The sequence below is a fragment of the Chaetodon auriga genome, chromosome 4 (genome assembly GCF_051107435.1).
Source record: "Chaetodon auriga isolate fChaAug3 chromosome 4, fChaAug3.hap1, whole genome shotgun sequence".
Lineage (NCBI taxonomy): Eukaryota > Metazoa > Chordata > Actinopteri > Chaetodontiformes > Chaetodontidae > Chaetodon > Chaetodon auriga.
Genome location: NC_135077.1, coordinates 13,448,622 through 13,465,000, shown reverse-complemented (window position 1 = coordinate 13,465,000; position 16,379 = coordinate 13,448,622). Strand labels below are relative to the sequence as shown.

General features: G+C 41.8%; 2 protein-coding genes across 2 annotated transcripts in view; both read right to left on the bottom strand.

Moving 5' to 3' along the window:
• The window catches only part of slit1b (slit homolog 1b (Drosophila)), a 57,183-nt gene extending 54,030 nt beyond the window's left edge, over positions 1-3,153 (bottom strand). Inside the window, exon 1 of the mRNA XM_076728868.1 lies at positions 2,474-3,153. Within this exon, the coding sequence (XP_076584983.1) occupies positions 2,474-2,742 (269 nt within the window). The 5' untranslated portion in view covers positions 2,743-3,153. The remainder of the gene's footprint in view (positions 1-2,473) is intronic.
• Positions 3,154-6,581: 3,428 nt separating this feature from the next.
• Positions 6,582-15,945, bottom strand: arhgap19 (Rho GTPase activating protein 19). Its single transcript, XM_076728621.1, has 12 exons — positions 15,876-15,945; positions 14,587-14,861; positions 13,997-14,077; positions 13,594-13,803; positions 13,062-13,288; positions 12,431-12,517; positions 12,204-12,269; positions 11,868-12,074; positions 11,623-11,721; positions 10,936-11,052; positions 10,569-10,670; positions 6,582-10,063 (listed from the first exon to the last, which is right to left on the bottom strand). Exons 1-12 carry the CDS (start codon positions 15,917-15,919, stop codon positions 10,022-10,024), a joined length of 1,557 nt encoding a protein of 518 aa, XP_076584736.1. The 5' UTR covers positions 15,920-15,945; the 3' UTR covers positions 6,582-10,021.
• Between the last annotated feature and the right edge of the window lie 434 nt (positions 15,946-16,379).

Here is a 16,379-nt window from a genome sequence, read left to right as displayed (position 1 = left end):
ACGAATGTCAACAACTGTGCTGTCAAACTGGGTGAGAGAGGGTAATAAAATTCTGGCATTCAAGTCTTTTGTGCCTCGAAAGGTGTCCTGAATGCAGAATAAGTTGTTTTGGGATGAATGACATTTGATGCTCATTTTTACCCACTGCTGGTCTGATTCCAGGCCTGTTGGACTGGGCCAGTATCAGGATGATAACATGTAGATGGATCCCTGCAGAAACTGCCAAATTCTTACGAATTTGTTTCAACTTTTATAACATAAATGACACCTTTCTGCTCTACTAAATGAAACTGACACATTTATGGCAATAACTTATCTGTCCAGGGCTTTTTTGTCATGTCAGTTTCTATTACTTTGTACAGCAAGAAAAACCTTAAGCAGAGAACCGTTACCCTCTCGGCGATGTAAAAGACAAACGAGGCAGCGGGTCTGCAGGCTCAGGGCTTTTTCCAGGCCATTTCTCTTTGACCAGGGGGCTCAAGCCCTCATCCCCGATCATAAAGCTATCAGGCTCAAAGGGGAAAACATCCTCCACGCTACAGTAAACCAGAGAGGAGGAAGGATAATGTATCTCTGCTGGCACCCCTGACAATCATCAATTATTCACACACAGGCACTCTAGAACCTGAAATAAACACACACACTTACAATGTACAAACACATACATGTTCACTCTGCACTGAGAGCCCTGTACAGTACAGTGCATACACTTGGAGAGGGACAGAAAGAGACAAAGTGTTTCCTTATTTATCACACACAGTCCATAATGCAATGTTCGTTATGTTGTTTTATTTTTAGATTTGAAGATTAAGAAAACTCCAGCACAACATTTTAAGATATCTTGGGTGCATCTTCCTTATTTTTTTTCAATAATTGGCAAAAAAGCTAGATAACTGAGCTGATGTCACAACCAGGTATTTCAGTCAGAGTTTTCTGCCAGTGGCCGTTTAACAGAATCAAAGAGCGAGGGATCATTTCTAGAAGCGCCAATTTGCACCAACATTCAGGAGTCACACAGGGAGAAATCCTCTGCAGAACAGGCAGCGAGACCAATTAAGACACCAACGGTATCATCAGCAGACCAGAATGAAGTCAGCGATATTACATTAGGGTTTTTTGAGAGAAGAGTAACAGTATGACCATCACCAAAATTGGATTTGTTCAAGCTGCTTCTCTGGCTGTTAAAGGCACTCTTATAAATACAAGAAAACCCCCGAATGAGGCAGAAATAGACAAAGATGGGTTGAAAATAACAGCTGGTGCATGTACTAACATGATCCAAGTGCCAGTTTCAGTGTGTCAGTAAGTGACAAGATGTTTGATTCCTGGAAGTTTTATCAGAATTAGATCAGTAGGGCAGCAGTGATAGTCTTTCAAAGTTAGACTTTCAATTACAGTGACGTGAATCATTCCTCAAAGTGGCATTAAAAATGGATCTGCACACCTGAGCATAAAGTATAGCGTAGCTTGCAGGTTTCATTTTTTGACTTTTGGAATGCAGTGTGAGCTACATCAGAAGGACAACATGTTTTCCCCTTTGTACTTTCAAAATAGACCTGTTTTACAGGAAGAGGAGCAACGTCTGAGGAACAACATACACCAACGAAGAAGATTATATTACACTTTTCTAAACCTTGTGCAGTTACACTGTATAAGCTGAAACAAGATACAGAGAAGAACAGAGTAAGAGCTGACAGGGAGAAGAAGAGGATATCTTGGCTTTTTTCACTGAAAGGTGTTGAGGAATTTGCCCACTGCGTGAGATGTGAATTCTGAAAAGACGGAGCTTGAGAGAAAATGGCAGAAATGTTAAACATGCATTTGCAACAGGGAACAATTGCAGGAAAGAGCAAAGATGCCGCAGACCAGCACTCTGAATCCTGGGAGTCAAGTGGAGAGTTGAAGTCTATGTGTGTGTGTGTGTGTATGTGCATGCTTGTGTGTGATATGAAGTTAACCAGACTAACGGTGAAGAGCTGGAAGAGAAGAGACACTGCAACAAGCCAGGAAAGACGCATAAAGCGTGTGCACACACATACACAAATAAAGACACTATGAAATGAAACACAGGGTGAGTCCCACTGATACTTCAATCAACCAATACACTCATTTTCACCCATGCATGCACGCACGCACGCACGCACGCATGCACGCACGCACGCACGCACGCACAATTGACTCCTTCCTCTATATAAGATGCATGTGTGTAAAACTTGTGTGTGAAAAACAAACACAGATATATGCATGTTTGATTATACTTGTGAGGACCTTGATATCATAATCTATTACCAATCCAAGCCCAAACCTAAAACCTGGTCTTGACCACAAACCCAGAACCAAATTGTTCCTTTAAGTGAAGAGCAGCAATATGCCGTCACTTTGAAGGATTCCCCTCATCTAGCCTTCTGTGAGTACGTGGTCCTCAGAAGTACAGAAAAATATGAATACACACGTGGTCAGTATGACTACTCACAGCCTCTCTGCGCCTCTGGGGATGTTTTTGGGTACGGAGTGGATCCCCAGGCCGTGGCAGTCCACTGTGGTCCCCAGACAGCTGCAGGGAGCGGGACACGCCTCCACATCTCCAAGTCCAGCTACCAGCACCAGGACGCCCCACGCCAGCACCGTCCGCAGACCAGATCGAAAAGCCCGGCCTGGGACCGCCGCCACTGCCGCCATCCCACAGCCTCCTGACCCAGCATCATCCCCGCTTCTCCCAGCAGACACCCTGCTCTCCTGCATCACTCCACCACACTGCAGAAGCCAGCCGACAGATACTGTTCCTTCCTTTACCGTGCTCCTTCCTGGGATGACTGACCAGCACCACTACAACCGCCTCCAAAAGTGGATGAAAATGTAGTGCAGAAGTCCAATGAGCCAAATACTTGAAGGGGCTGAGACAGACAGCAGCACAGCCAGGTGAAGTTCAGCTCAGACTGAACAGCTGCCACTTGATCCCAAAGTGGCCTTTCAGAGAAAGAGAGAATAGCAAAAAAGACAAATATATCCTCCTCTTCCTCTTCTTGTCCCCGGCTTTAGAGCTCCCTCCAATTGGCTTCTCTTCTTCTACTCTCCTGTGTGTTCTCTGCTCTCTCTCTCTCCCTCTCTCTCTCTCTCTCGCAGCCGTACAGTGTGTTTGCCTCTCCCCTCCACTTTTCATTGAGTCATTGTGCACTGAACAGTGAGCCACTAGAAAAAAAAAAAAGAAAGGGGGGGACTCCCTCACTCCCTCTATCTCACACACACAGAGCAATCATCCATCAAAAGCCTTTACAAATAACAGCACAGAGACTCCTCCCACGCCACCCCCCCACAAGTCACACACATATATGTACACACAGACTCACACACACACACAGCAGCACCCAGAGTGAACTCACATCTATTCAGTGACAGCAGTAGCAGGAGCCACCACCTCCAGTGACGGCAGCCTTTTTCTCTCTCTCTTCCCTTCTCCCTTTATCTGTCTATCTCTCTCGCCCACATGCGCTTTCCTCCCTTGGGGGAAGAAAAGAGCCCTAGGCTGCATGGACATGATGAGAGGAGAGAGAGAGAGAGAGAGAGAGAGAGGGGAGGAAGGGAGAAAGGAGAGGAAATCATGATCACACTGAAGCATCCGACTGGGGAGCTCCAAAGAAAACGCGAGGGCAGAGAAGGAGAATCAGTTTGTGCAGAGAAGCATTAGTGAATGTGACATAAAGGAAGCAGGAGGGAGTTCTGCTGTGTGTTCAATGTGATCCCATTTTTTTTTTGCCACAGCTCAGCACCAAGACAGCACACCGGGCTGCAGGAACTTGGGTTGGCTGGAGAGGGAGGGGGTGTCTTGTGAGACTGGCATAACTGGAATGCCATAAGCTGCCACAGAGCTTACTCAGAAGTCTATTATGAATTCACTGGCAAGGCTCTGAAATTCAAATGGAGCCTGGCTCAGTTTTTTTTTTTTTTTTTTTAATCTCCAAAGAAATGCTGGTTTCAGCTTCTGTGACTGCCAAATCACCAAGGAAAAGAGAGAAGAAGAAATGTGAATCACGAGGGATGTGCTGGAGGGTAAACTCACCAAAACCTAAATCCATCATCGAAACCCATTTTTCACCTGCTTTGGGTAAAAACAAAAACTGTAGGGGTGCGACAAAAAGATTTTTAATCATCCATTAATCTGTTTTTCATTTGAATCCTTCAATGGTTAAGATGTAAATTGTCAGAAAAAAGCGATAATCAACCAAGGTGATCCAATTCACATCAATATGAAAGAGAAAAGCCGCAATAATAATCAGATTTGACTGAGATCTGAACTGAACAAATATTTCGGTTTTTGTTCCATAAATGGACTGCATCAAAAATGTAAATTGTAGCAGTTGTCATATCCATCACTACATCATCACTGATTCGTTCGCTATATCATGGCGTTATGTGGAGTATAATTAGATTTTGTCTGAATAAGAGATTTAGTTAGTGTTTGTTTGCTGTACGCCGATCAGCGACTGCAGGGCGCAGTTTACCCGGCTTTTTATTTACCACCATACTTGAGTGATTATTGCTCGTGGCCTCACTTTGTCTTCTCCCTGCAGACCCAGTATGACGGGTTAATTTAACCAACCGCTCTTCACAAGTGATGGAAAACAAATTGGCCACAGGCAGAGCCCGTCTGCAGCTGAATTGAATGACTCATTCGGCGATAATCTGCAACAAAGGGAAGGACGAGATGTTGACATCTCCGGGGGGGTGGACCCTCTTATTTCTGGGGCCATAATAGCTTTCTGAGGCAGGGGCGGGTGGTGAGGTGGGGGGCTTTTCCTCCAGACGCGTCTGAATTGATTTCTGGAAGGACGGGAGCAGATGCTTTTGTCTCAGCTCAGAAAACCTTTGGATTTGGAACAGTCCCTTCATTTAGGATGATGATCACAAGAACTTCTAATCCGTCTAACAGGAGAAGACTCCTCTATTGACGAAATTAGCCGTGCTGACAAATGTGGTTAATTTGATCAATTAAGACACCAGATTAAATGGGTGCCAACTGCCCTCCTGATGTGATTATCGCGATACAATTTCACAATTACAAAGCAGCTGTAAGATCCAACTGTTTCCAGTGCAGGTGTGAGGAAAAACATTGTAACGTAAGATGCTGCTTTATGTGCGAGTACAGCAAATTAATTTGTTAATCTGAAATGATCAGTCAATCAAGCAGTTTGTCTATTGACAAAACTGGGAACCATTTTGAAAAAAATGCCAACCATCACCTTCCATCACCATTTCAGATTCTCATTTGTGAGGATCTGCTGCTTACATGATAGTAAACTGAGCATCTTTGGGTCTGTTGGTCAAACATAAGAAGCTGTTTGGACTCTTGGAAACTGTGATGAGCATTTAAGTAACCAACAGATTACTTAATGATGAAAACCTGTAGTTTCAAACATGCTCTAACCATGCCGTGGTGTTAGCTTTAGATCGCTGCTGAAACTGACAAATCAAGGTGTAAAACTCACAATGACGACAAAACATAAATAATTAAAGGAGCATGCTGCGAGCGATTAACTTCACATTAAGTGTCACATCAATGTTGACCTCAGTGAGTTGAATGTTCTTTTAGTGTAGAACTGGATTTGTATGTTTTATTAAGCAATAGACTTGACCTAAATAAAAGCCTTGCCAGTGTTTTACTGCAGGGGGAAACCTAATGCCCAGCTCTAATTAACGGACCTGTCAAATCAGATTTCCTTTCAATGTGTATATATAGTTATAGTTCGCTACAGGTATAGTTCATCACACTATGACTGGGAGAGAAATAAGTACATGTACGTGTAGCAACAGCAGAGCCATCACTTGGTGTGCTTTGCTCCAAAAGAAAAGGTGACTTAAAGGGAAGCAGAGGCTTAAGAATACTCTAAAGGTCAAGATGGAGCATCTATGAACCAGAACCATCTCTCAGTACTGCTGAATGCCTACCAGCTCCTGGGACACTTCACTGGTTGAGCCTGACCTCTGACCTTCCTGGAGGGGGACAGACAGAGTTTCTCAATGGGTATCAATAATATAACCATTACTTTCAAGAATAAATGTTGATTAAAACTCCATCATAACAGAACAATAAGACCAAACTACAATCTGTATATGAACATGGCTGTCTTAAAATTACTAAGATTAATTTTAAAAATGTAGATATATGACACATAATGGATTATATTTCTGCTCATGGAACGTGAAAACCAATCAAAATAGATTTTCTTCAAATGATGTCACCTTTAACTGAACACAATCTTGAAAATCCAAGACACAATTTAAGTGTTATAAAACTGGCACATAAGGGATTTTATGACAGAGGTAATGATTAGAACAGTTACAGAACAGTTTGTGACATTTTTCATCACACGTACAACTCCATGTTATCAGATTGCACCCTCTAGTGGCCAAACATAAGCACTACATTGACCAAAAGCTTTCTCTTAGGTCCAGTCTGTTACTGTATATGGCTGCTGATGAGCAATTAATTCCTGTCATGACCTACTGTAGCATAAACACTGGAAAATTCAAAGATACAACGGGAAACACTGAAAAATAAATTCAAACATAACAACACACTTTCTGTAGGAAACAAAAAAGTTTTAATCCAAAGCGGTTCGCCAAGGAAGCCAATGTACAGGGTTAAGTTATTTTACACTAAAGTATAAAAAACAAAGGTTACCACAGTTTAAACCAGATGGTACATCAGTCACAGATGAGTTCACCGACACACTGGAAAAGTTGTGTTTTGACAAATGAGAAGACAGAAGTCAGAGTTGATCATCTTTGATTAACCTGATTGATAAGAATTCTGTGTAAAAGTGATGCTGCTCCACAACACTTTTATCTGTTGTTCTCAGTGCACAGAGGAACTCATCAGTGACCACGAACAGCACACAAGTTAAGATCAGTAACTAAACCTTTCACATTTATGTAAAGAGAAAAACAAAAACAGACACTGATAGACAAAAAGCCTCTGAGGGTCTTTTCAAATATAAAACAGTATTTCACATCATACAGACTGAAGCTGCTCCTGTCTGGATGGCAAAAGTGAACTAAAAAAAACAAAGGAAAAAGGGGAAAAAGTGTACCTTAAATCTGGCTCATAAATGTCCCCCACATAAGACGTTTTTGTTTCCCAAACAGCAATAAATACAGCAGAATCTAATTTAGGTCTCCCTTTAAACAGGTTTGTAAAACTGCAGTCTATTAAGACTGAGCTGAAAAGGACGAGAAGACGTCATGAGAAGAGGAAAAGACAACAAGGAGAAATCCCAATCCAGCGTCAAAATGCTGTTTCTCTGCTGAGATGAATTCAGTCAGGTTAATTAAAGGAGGAAAAAAAAAAGTCCTGCGTACACGCCTGTACAATATGACAACACAGTGTAAAACAAAAGGAGGTAAGGTCTTCAAATGTCCATCTGCAACTGACATGTCAATCACTTTCAACAAACCCATCGTTACAACATCCACAACGCTTTCAGAACAGGATGCACCAATAACAGATTCCTGTAGCACAAGGCTGAGGGAAAAAAACACAGGTACGGTCTAAGGCAAAAATTTCAGCTTAATATTATAAGCATGGCACGTATGTTTCACATGACCAATAAAAGCAAAACTTGACTCCCACAGCTCTGCAGCTGACCTCTGACCTCCCTGAGGAGGAGTTTGGAGAAACATGCAGTTCGTCCATCAAGGACTGAACTGTTTGGGAAACCTGATTTAGTTCCCAGTGCTGAAAATCTGGTACTGGTGCGTCTGTACTTGCTACACAACATATTGAGCAGACATCCGTTAAGTCAAGCCATGAAGAGTAAAGCTGAAGGAACTGAGAACATAAAAAAACACAGTGGCAAGTATTTAAAGGGACATTAGTGACATTTTCACTTTCTGCAAACACAAAACCAACAATGCAGCTGTGTTTGAAGTGTCTGGAAGAGCATATCGGCAATTATAGGAAAAACACAAATGCTAAAAGATTGCCATTGCTTACTTATTCTTTGTGAGACATAAGGATCTGAATCACAATTTTACAGTGTATTTTAACCAAGCAAAAGACTGCACAGCTTTGTGTCAAGAGATCACTGATGCACTTAAAACACTCAGTGTACTTTGCAGATTTTTGTATAGAAACAACTTAATACTCAGCACAATGTCAAAGGAAATACTGTCTCTTTACTAGATCCTTGCGTTGTTATGTGTCTGTCAGAAACCTGCCAGAGCTGTTCCAGTCCTCCTTTACTCACACATAATGCTAAAAACACTATGGTTTTTAGCGTACCTGTTTAAAGGCAGAGTGGGTAGGATTTTCCTACAAATCAATGTCTAGACTCATAGAAAAATAACTCAATCATCACTTATGTGCCACTAGAAGTGTGTGGAGGCATCTGTATCTGCAGAGACCCTGCCCTCCACCTGTACTGGCTTATTTTGCTCTGTTCCAGTTTGGAACTGATGTCTGATGTCCAACCAGTTCCCTTCTTACTTGACTCAGATTCATGTCATGAGTATGACCTCTTCTTAACACAGTTCAACCTCAGAGGCTAGAACACACACACACACACACACACCGTGTGAAGAAGAGAGGGCGTGACTAACAGATTACTGCTCACTCCAACCAGAGTAAATTCATACAAAAAGCACTTTTTCCACTCGCTTTCTCTCTGCCTCATAATCATCAACATGACAAATTTCTCAACCACTTTTGTTAAATCGCAACAAATGGACCTTCCATCATCCAGCCGGAGAAAAAGTAAAAACAAAAGCAAAATGCTTAAAAAAAATATTTCAAGTCCCATGAGACAATCTGGGAACGTAACATTTGTCACAAACAGGGATCCCATTCACTGTTTTCATGCCTGTGACAGTAGTAGATGTGATTCTTATTGAATCCTGGTTTTCACATTGGGAGACATTTGAAAAATAAAGTGACTTCCTCACAGATTCTGCATGTGCAGAAACGATCATCCAATCATCACCCAGTTATCAAAGAGTTGCAACTTATCGTACCAAATACCAAACACCGCAGTTCCCAAATAGTCTAAAAGCACACACACGTGCGCACACACACACAACTGTACAACATGTATAAATATTCTACAGACTGTCAGCTCAGTTTGCTAGTGGTCATAGATTCTGATACAGTAGCTAACAAAACAAGTTTCAAGTGACAACTGGCACAAGCAGGTCTGAGCCAGCGAAGCCAAACCAAAGCAAAGACGCTGGTTACTGTTTAAATGATTCACATTCAGGTGGCACCGAGTGACTGTCTATTCAGAAACAGGCGCCATGAAATGTGACGAGTGTGAATCATAATGTGTGAAGAGTTTGGCCCATTTCAAAACACAGTCTTTCAGCAGATCATATGGTCCCAGATGGTGATGTCATATTGAGGTTACTATGTAAAATTATTATATCATCTATGTCCAACCCTGTCCTTGGAGTGAGAATCTAAAAGACTAAACTTGATCAAAATTTTAAAAAAAATGTAAAAAATTAAGAACGTCATGAAAAAATAAAGTTCAATTAAAAGGATGACTGATCAACAATTCGATATTTTGCATCACTTCTTAACTGAATCCTGCTGAAAATATATTGTCTATTAATTGTATCATCTGAATGCTAAAATAATTTAAATTAATAATGAACAGAACTGAAAGACATTGGGGACTTTGTGAAAGTATGTCTGGAAGTAAAAAAGTGTCGCATGTTGAAGTCAGTTGTTTTGTAAGACTGATTTGCTTTTGTATGTTTTTAACCAAATCAGATAAGAGCAAAGCTACAGCGGAGGATTTAATGCAACTGTCCGTACCTGTTTGTAACAGCAGTGAAAAGAAGAGAAGAAGAGCTCCTGGCTTTGGTTTGGCTGTTCTGGCCAAGACAAAAAAATGCTATATATTAGTCACAGTTAAAATAGACTTACTACGATGAAAACATGATGACAAACAAGAGGAATAGTAATATTAATACTGCCAAAGTCCTGTCCGAGACCAGGAGGAGGTGTTGGGTTTTACACTGAGATCTCCTAAGCAGGAGAGAAACACATCCTGACCCCAGAGGGAGAGTCCTGCTGAGATGAATGGGGGGGGCGGCAAGGAGGTGGAAGGATGGGCAGATGGAGAGAGACACTCATAAATTACACTTAAGCACTGGCAGCTATAACATTGATCCAAGATTAGAAAAAAATGAGAAAAAGAATCATTAAGTCAGCACAAACCAAATTTTACCATTTGGATTGACTTTGTGTAAACTAATGAACTATGGGGGACATAATACGAGTCTATGTCCAGTACAAGCAACACTGTGGAGTCTTGGCTGATGTGTATATTCAGCGGTTTCAACATTAAAAATGAGAGAAAAAGAGTGTTTGTGATTCTGTTTTCAAGGCCTGGTTTACTTGGAAAGAGGGTGTTTAGTGAACTAGGAGTACTGCGGCCGGGCAAAAAGCATGTTTCTACAGATTGGCTGGTACAAAGTAAGTGTTAAGTTGGATGCCGTGAGATGTATCAGCAGCCTTTGGACAGTGATTTGTCTGGTGTCAGGTGAAGAAGAGCAGAGGGAAACTGTCCTACCGTGGAAACCTTCAGAGCTTTGTCTTCCTTGAACATGAAGTCTGGGTTTTTTACGACCAGCCCTGCTTTACCCAACACAGGACCAGTTAATGGGCTGTTCACCTGCACACACACACACACACACACACACACACACACACACACACATACTCCAAAATAAGATTCTCACATTTGATAGCAAGATACAATTAAAATTTTGGGTAAGATGAAAGACAAGAGTTAAGTATTATACTATAATACTGTACTATTCAACACAAGTTCAGAGTGAAGAAAACAGAGATAAGCCAACAAAGAAGAATCTAAGGCGCTTTGGATATTGACATTAGGTATTGTCAACCTCACTGCTGTAAAGAAGAGAAAGGCTCACCATTTGCTTGCGGACGACGTTCTCTTTACCAGGTTTTCGTCCTGCGCTGGTGACAGTATCAGGGGAAATATGTCTGAGCCGCCTCTCTGCTGTCGCCTGCTCACCACGAGCTTTGCGCTGTTACCAAAGCATCAGGGAGGTAAAAATAAGTCAGAAAGATGAGTTTAGTTCAGAGACTGTTACACAGATTACTTGTTTCAAGGTCCGGTGTGTAGGATTTAGTGGTATCTAGCAGCAAGACTGCAACTCCTCGTGTCACCCTCCTCAGTGGTGGCCACTAAAAACGCAAAAGGCACTCTCTACAGTCAATGTTTGGTTTGTCTGTTGTGGACTACTGTACAAACATGGCAATGCAACACGGCGGTCTCAGTGGAAGAGGACCTGCTCCTTCTGTAGCTATAAAGAGCTCATTCTAGGGTTACAAAAATGACAACGATGTTCATTTTAATGTGATTCCAATGAAAACACAACTATGAATATTATATCCCACTGCTGCCATATTCTAAAAATAGATCCACTTAAATTTTACAAATGTTTGCATTTGTGAGGCTAGAGTTAAGGTCAACACTGTCTTCCTTCCATGTTCTTTAAGTTAATGAAAATGAAATGTGGAACAGATCAGGGTCATTTCTCGATCTTAATGTCTTGATCTAGTCCTCATTGTGACTTTCTAGGATTGGTTAGTACCTTGATGAGACCACCAAAGGAGCGGGAACGGGGATGTTTCTTGCTGGGAGGCGGGGGCGCCTCGTTTGTAGGCGTCCCTGAGGTTGTCTGTTTGACTAACTACATTGAGGAAAAAGAGAGCAACACTGTTTATATAGTAGATATTAACATATAATCTCTAAAACAACATGAATTACATTTAGGAATTTATGTTTTCAGTTCAGCCAACTGAACTCTAGGGCAGTCAAAAAGGCCGAGAGATGAACCTGTCGGACGAGTTTCTTCTTCTTGGCGGAGTCCGGCATGTTGTGGTGGACATGTCTGAAGAGCTCCTTCAGAGCCTCTTCTGTGTATTGTTGAGCTGGTGATTGGCACTGCTCCTGGGAGCTGGGATCCAGAACAGCCGTCCTCTTCAGGGGCAGCACTCTGCGTTGAGCAGGAGAGCCGCTCGACGCCAGCAGCTCCAGATCATCCTGAGTGAAGAGAGTTGTACTTTAAGTGGAAATAATCTGATGATAGAAAGAAACGCTGTGAAGCATTTCGTGGCGTGTTTATTCTGCATGTTGGAAAATGATGCTTTGACGGAGACTCCCGCCACTAGCCTTGATCTGCAGAGCCTTGGTCCCAGTGAAATGCACTCTGGCATAATCTCGCAGGTACACGGGAGCCTGAACAACACACAGTAGACACATGTCACTCATCCATAGGTTATCCACTAAAGCGGTCACAGGGCCCAATCTGTTTCTGTGGTTCTCGACTTCATATGCATACTGAACAACTAAGCCAAGTTCATTTTTTTGATGTGTGTGTGTGTGTGATCAATAATCACCCTGAAGAGTTTCTGTGAGTGTTTAATGAGGAAGGCCATGCTGTTGTTCAGTTTCTTCAGATTGTCTTTCAGGTCACTGGCTGTCATCTGGAGCAAGACACAAAGTAAGTCAGAAAAACACTTAATTCTGCATGCAGAGAAATTTGATCATAATGGGAAGGAAAGAATTAAAAACAATCTCACTTTAACCTTCAAGATGCATCAACCGCCAGAAATACACATGCTGTATCTCTATTTTTTTTTTGTGAATCATTTGTATTGCCTGCTTTGCTCACAAAATATAGTAAAAACTTTCTGACTGTGGCAGAGAGTTTTCTCATGAAACAGATTTTTTTCAAATAGTATACATCGTGGCTTCAGCGATAATGTATGTCGCAGGTTTCAGGCAGTTTCTTAACAGAAGATAAGTACTTGTGGTAAACAATAGTGGTCCCAAAAATTTTGCAAAGTAGTCCCAATTAGGGATAATTGGTTAACCATGAAGAATATTTTTGACCTTTTATGCAAGTGGGTTTACACATCAAAATTAATTGAAACTGGCATCCATAGCCTTGATCTATGATTTTTGTCGTATCTGTGAGGCCCTTGGTCCTGGAACACTTATTATGTAGTTATAAACTATAAATCTTACATGTCTGGGCCAGAGGACATGTGGGGAAAACATCAGGGCCAGGTTGAAGGCAGACATTTTGTTCTTGTCCTGCTGCTTGGCGGTGTGGTAGAGCAAGTCCAGCAGCAGTTTGAGCAGTGAGCGGTTGGCCTGAGGTAACAGCAGGAAGAGAAGCTGCAGGGCCTCTATTTGGCGCTCCTTGTTAGGTATCGCAGTCTTGTTGCCATGTTCATCGAAAAGAGTCATATCTAGAGGAAGGACAAGGGTGGAGGAAATTAAGTCATGAACCAAAATCACCACAAAACAACTCTAATGACACAAACATTTCAAATCTTCCTTTTGCACTTGTGGCTTGTAAGGATGACATCTTTGGCATTTTCAACATCTTAACAGATTAATTCCAGGGGTCAGGCCTTCAGATTGTGCTTTTTAAAATATTTTAACCTGAAATGTCTTGCAAACATTGAAAAAAAACATAGCAATACTGTTAAGACCTTTGCATCATCAAGTAAAATTGCAAAAAAAACGTGTGTGTGTGTGTGTGTTTTCACACCAGCTATCTTAAGGTGTGCATGGAAGTGTCTGTGTGTGAGCAGCGGCTCGGGCAGCTCTCCCAGGAAAGTCTTGAGCAATGTGGCCACGTCATTGGGATGAAAGTCTCCAGACTCCAGGTCGACATCGGCCCCGCTGTTGAGGAGCTCCTTCAGGGTCTGCTGCCGAACGCTGTTCCCCGGCACCCGAAACAGACCCTCCACATGCAGATCTGAGTGTGTGAGAGCAGGTGGGTAACAGCATCAACACTATTTCCACAAATAGATAAATGAATAAAATGGATTGACTGATTAAAAGTAATTGTGTGTATTATGTGTTAAAATTGTATCCTTTTTCAGAAGATTCTGTTCTTTCTCTGAACACCAAGGATTAAGGAATCTGTGGGTGTTATTTTGACGACTCACTTTTGGTGAGATACTCAATGAGCTGGTATATCTGGGCAATGCTGCTCTCTGTCAGTGGGGTTCCAAACACAACGCCTTTGTCTGTGAAAGTAGGAGGAGAGAGGAGGAGAGTGAGCAATCATGTTAAAAGCTACTGAAAGACCTCTCAGAGAAACACTTCTTCTACTACATGTGCCTTGACAATAGGACAGTCTCATCACAAACAAGCCGGGACACTAAAGTCTGACGACACGTTAGCCACCACATTAAAGAACACATTGGTGCCGGAGACAAACAACAACAAACAGGTTACAAAAATATAGAATATTTCACAGGCAGCTACATCTGTTGGTTTGTGTTTAGAGCCAGATGTTAAATTTCAGTGTTAAAAATGTGAAGCAGACAAGGGAGGGTCGGCTATTCCCTGAGATGATCTGATTGCTGCTTTGTGTCTGCGTTTACCTGATCTGGTGTGTTGTCTAAATCAGGACAGGATGGACTCTGGTCTTCGAAATGCCATAAATATCAAATTATATACAAACACAGAGAGGGGCATTCACTATGGCTATAGCGAGAGGTAATATCTAGATATCACCTCATTGACCTCTGACCTTTGCGTTTGAGGAAGTTGAAAGAGCGGAAGAAGCCTCCATTTCCACCTGTTGGGGTCTTAGGACCCTCCTCACCAAGGAGCTGAGCAAACTCTGTCCCGGGAAGATCAATAAGGCGAGTGATGTTACTGAGCACCAGCTCCAGGAAAATATCGGGGTCCTCATGGCGGAGTTTCTCCACAAAAAAGTCAGGGTTGAAGATGACTGGTGGTCGGCCAGCACGAGAGCCCCCCGGTGATTCCTCACGATTGATCACCATATTGCACTCTGTACCTCTGAGGAGGAGACACAGGAAGACTGCAAACACAGTTTCTCATAGCATGAGAGAGGACATCGTACACAAGTGATGCTTGGGTCAACTATGAAGGCTAAGTAGCCTTTGGTTTTTCACAGACCACTCAGTCTGAAACACTGACGTCTGCTGCTTGGTGGATTTGTATATGCTTAATCAACTAGTGGACCTTCATAATTAAGGATCTTTGTTGTACATGTATCTGTAAATCAACGGCACTATCAATTAAAATGAATGTACACCAAATAATAATGGGGTGGACAAATTCCCTGTACACATGTGAAGTGTAATAGCCCAGGATGATATAACCCTGGAGACTTTGTCGTTGCTATTTTTTCAGATTTTCGAAAGTTCCCACCACACAACTGTTTTCTCAATCCAAATTAACATTACTCCACATAAAAAGCAAATTGAACTTAATGTATAAAATCGTCATAGCGCCCCTTTAACCCTTTCGTCATCCTCTTCCATGGAGCTAGTTCTGACACCATTAACGTTAGCATTAACGACCTCACAAATAAGCACAAAGCTGAATCGACGTTTCTGGCAATTTCAGCAAAGCTTGAGCATTACAAGCTAAACAACGGCAAAAAAAAAAAAAAGGGATTTGTTGCAGCTAACAGACCATTCAGTTGACAATGCTAACGTTAGCTGAGACAAGCAAATAATTCCCACTAACGTTGCTTAACTTGTTTTCGAAATAATCATTTCAGTTGCTGGCAAAAATGTCTGACAACCAAGTTGTAGCTAACTAACTTTGCTAACTTCAGTGTATAAATGTATGTTACGCAGTTAACGTTAGCTAACGTTTGGTAGCTAGATTAAATGACTTCGCACGGACTGACGGCAAGACAGTGACAGTCCTTGACAATCAGTCTCACAAACGTGTATCTGTTTCAAACCTCCCAAGTTCAGCTTTAGCCGTGAGTAATGCTAACTCTGTGTTTATATAAATACCATTCAAAACGTATCCACGCCGGTCTCAATTCCATCTTACCTTCTATTTTGTATGTTTTCACCGACATCTCGACCCGCAGCCATGTTCAGTTTGAATCCTCCGCTGTTGTCCTCCAGGCTCCGCCAACCCCATCAACCATTGGTAGATCGACGAATATAGGCGTGGCTATTCGGCTCTGATTTGCATGTCCCTTATTGTGATTGGTCGGTTTGAATTCAGTAGCAGTTTCAAGATATAAACAACATCTGTATGCAAAATCTCGCTGAAGGAGTAAATAAAGTATACAAACATACGACAACAGCATATTTCATCACAATATTTCTGTTCAATATTTATTTGCAAGTATCACACACATTCTCTAAATTTTATATTTTTATCCAATATTTCACACACAAAAACTGAATACATATTTGAACCTTGTTTGTCCTTCTTTTCTCCCCATTAATCATCTCATGACCCTCGAGATTTATTTTGTGACCATTAAGAGGAGGCCAAACCCCTAGGCTGGGAACAGCATGGGTCATTTAATAAACTGTATACAAA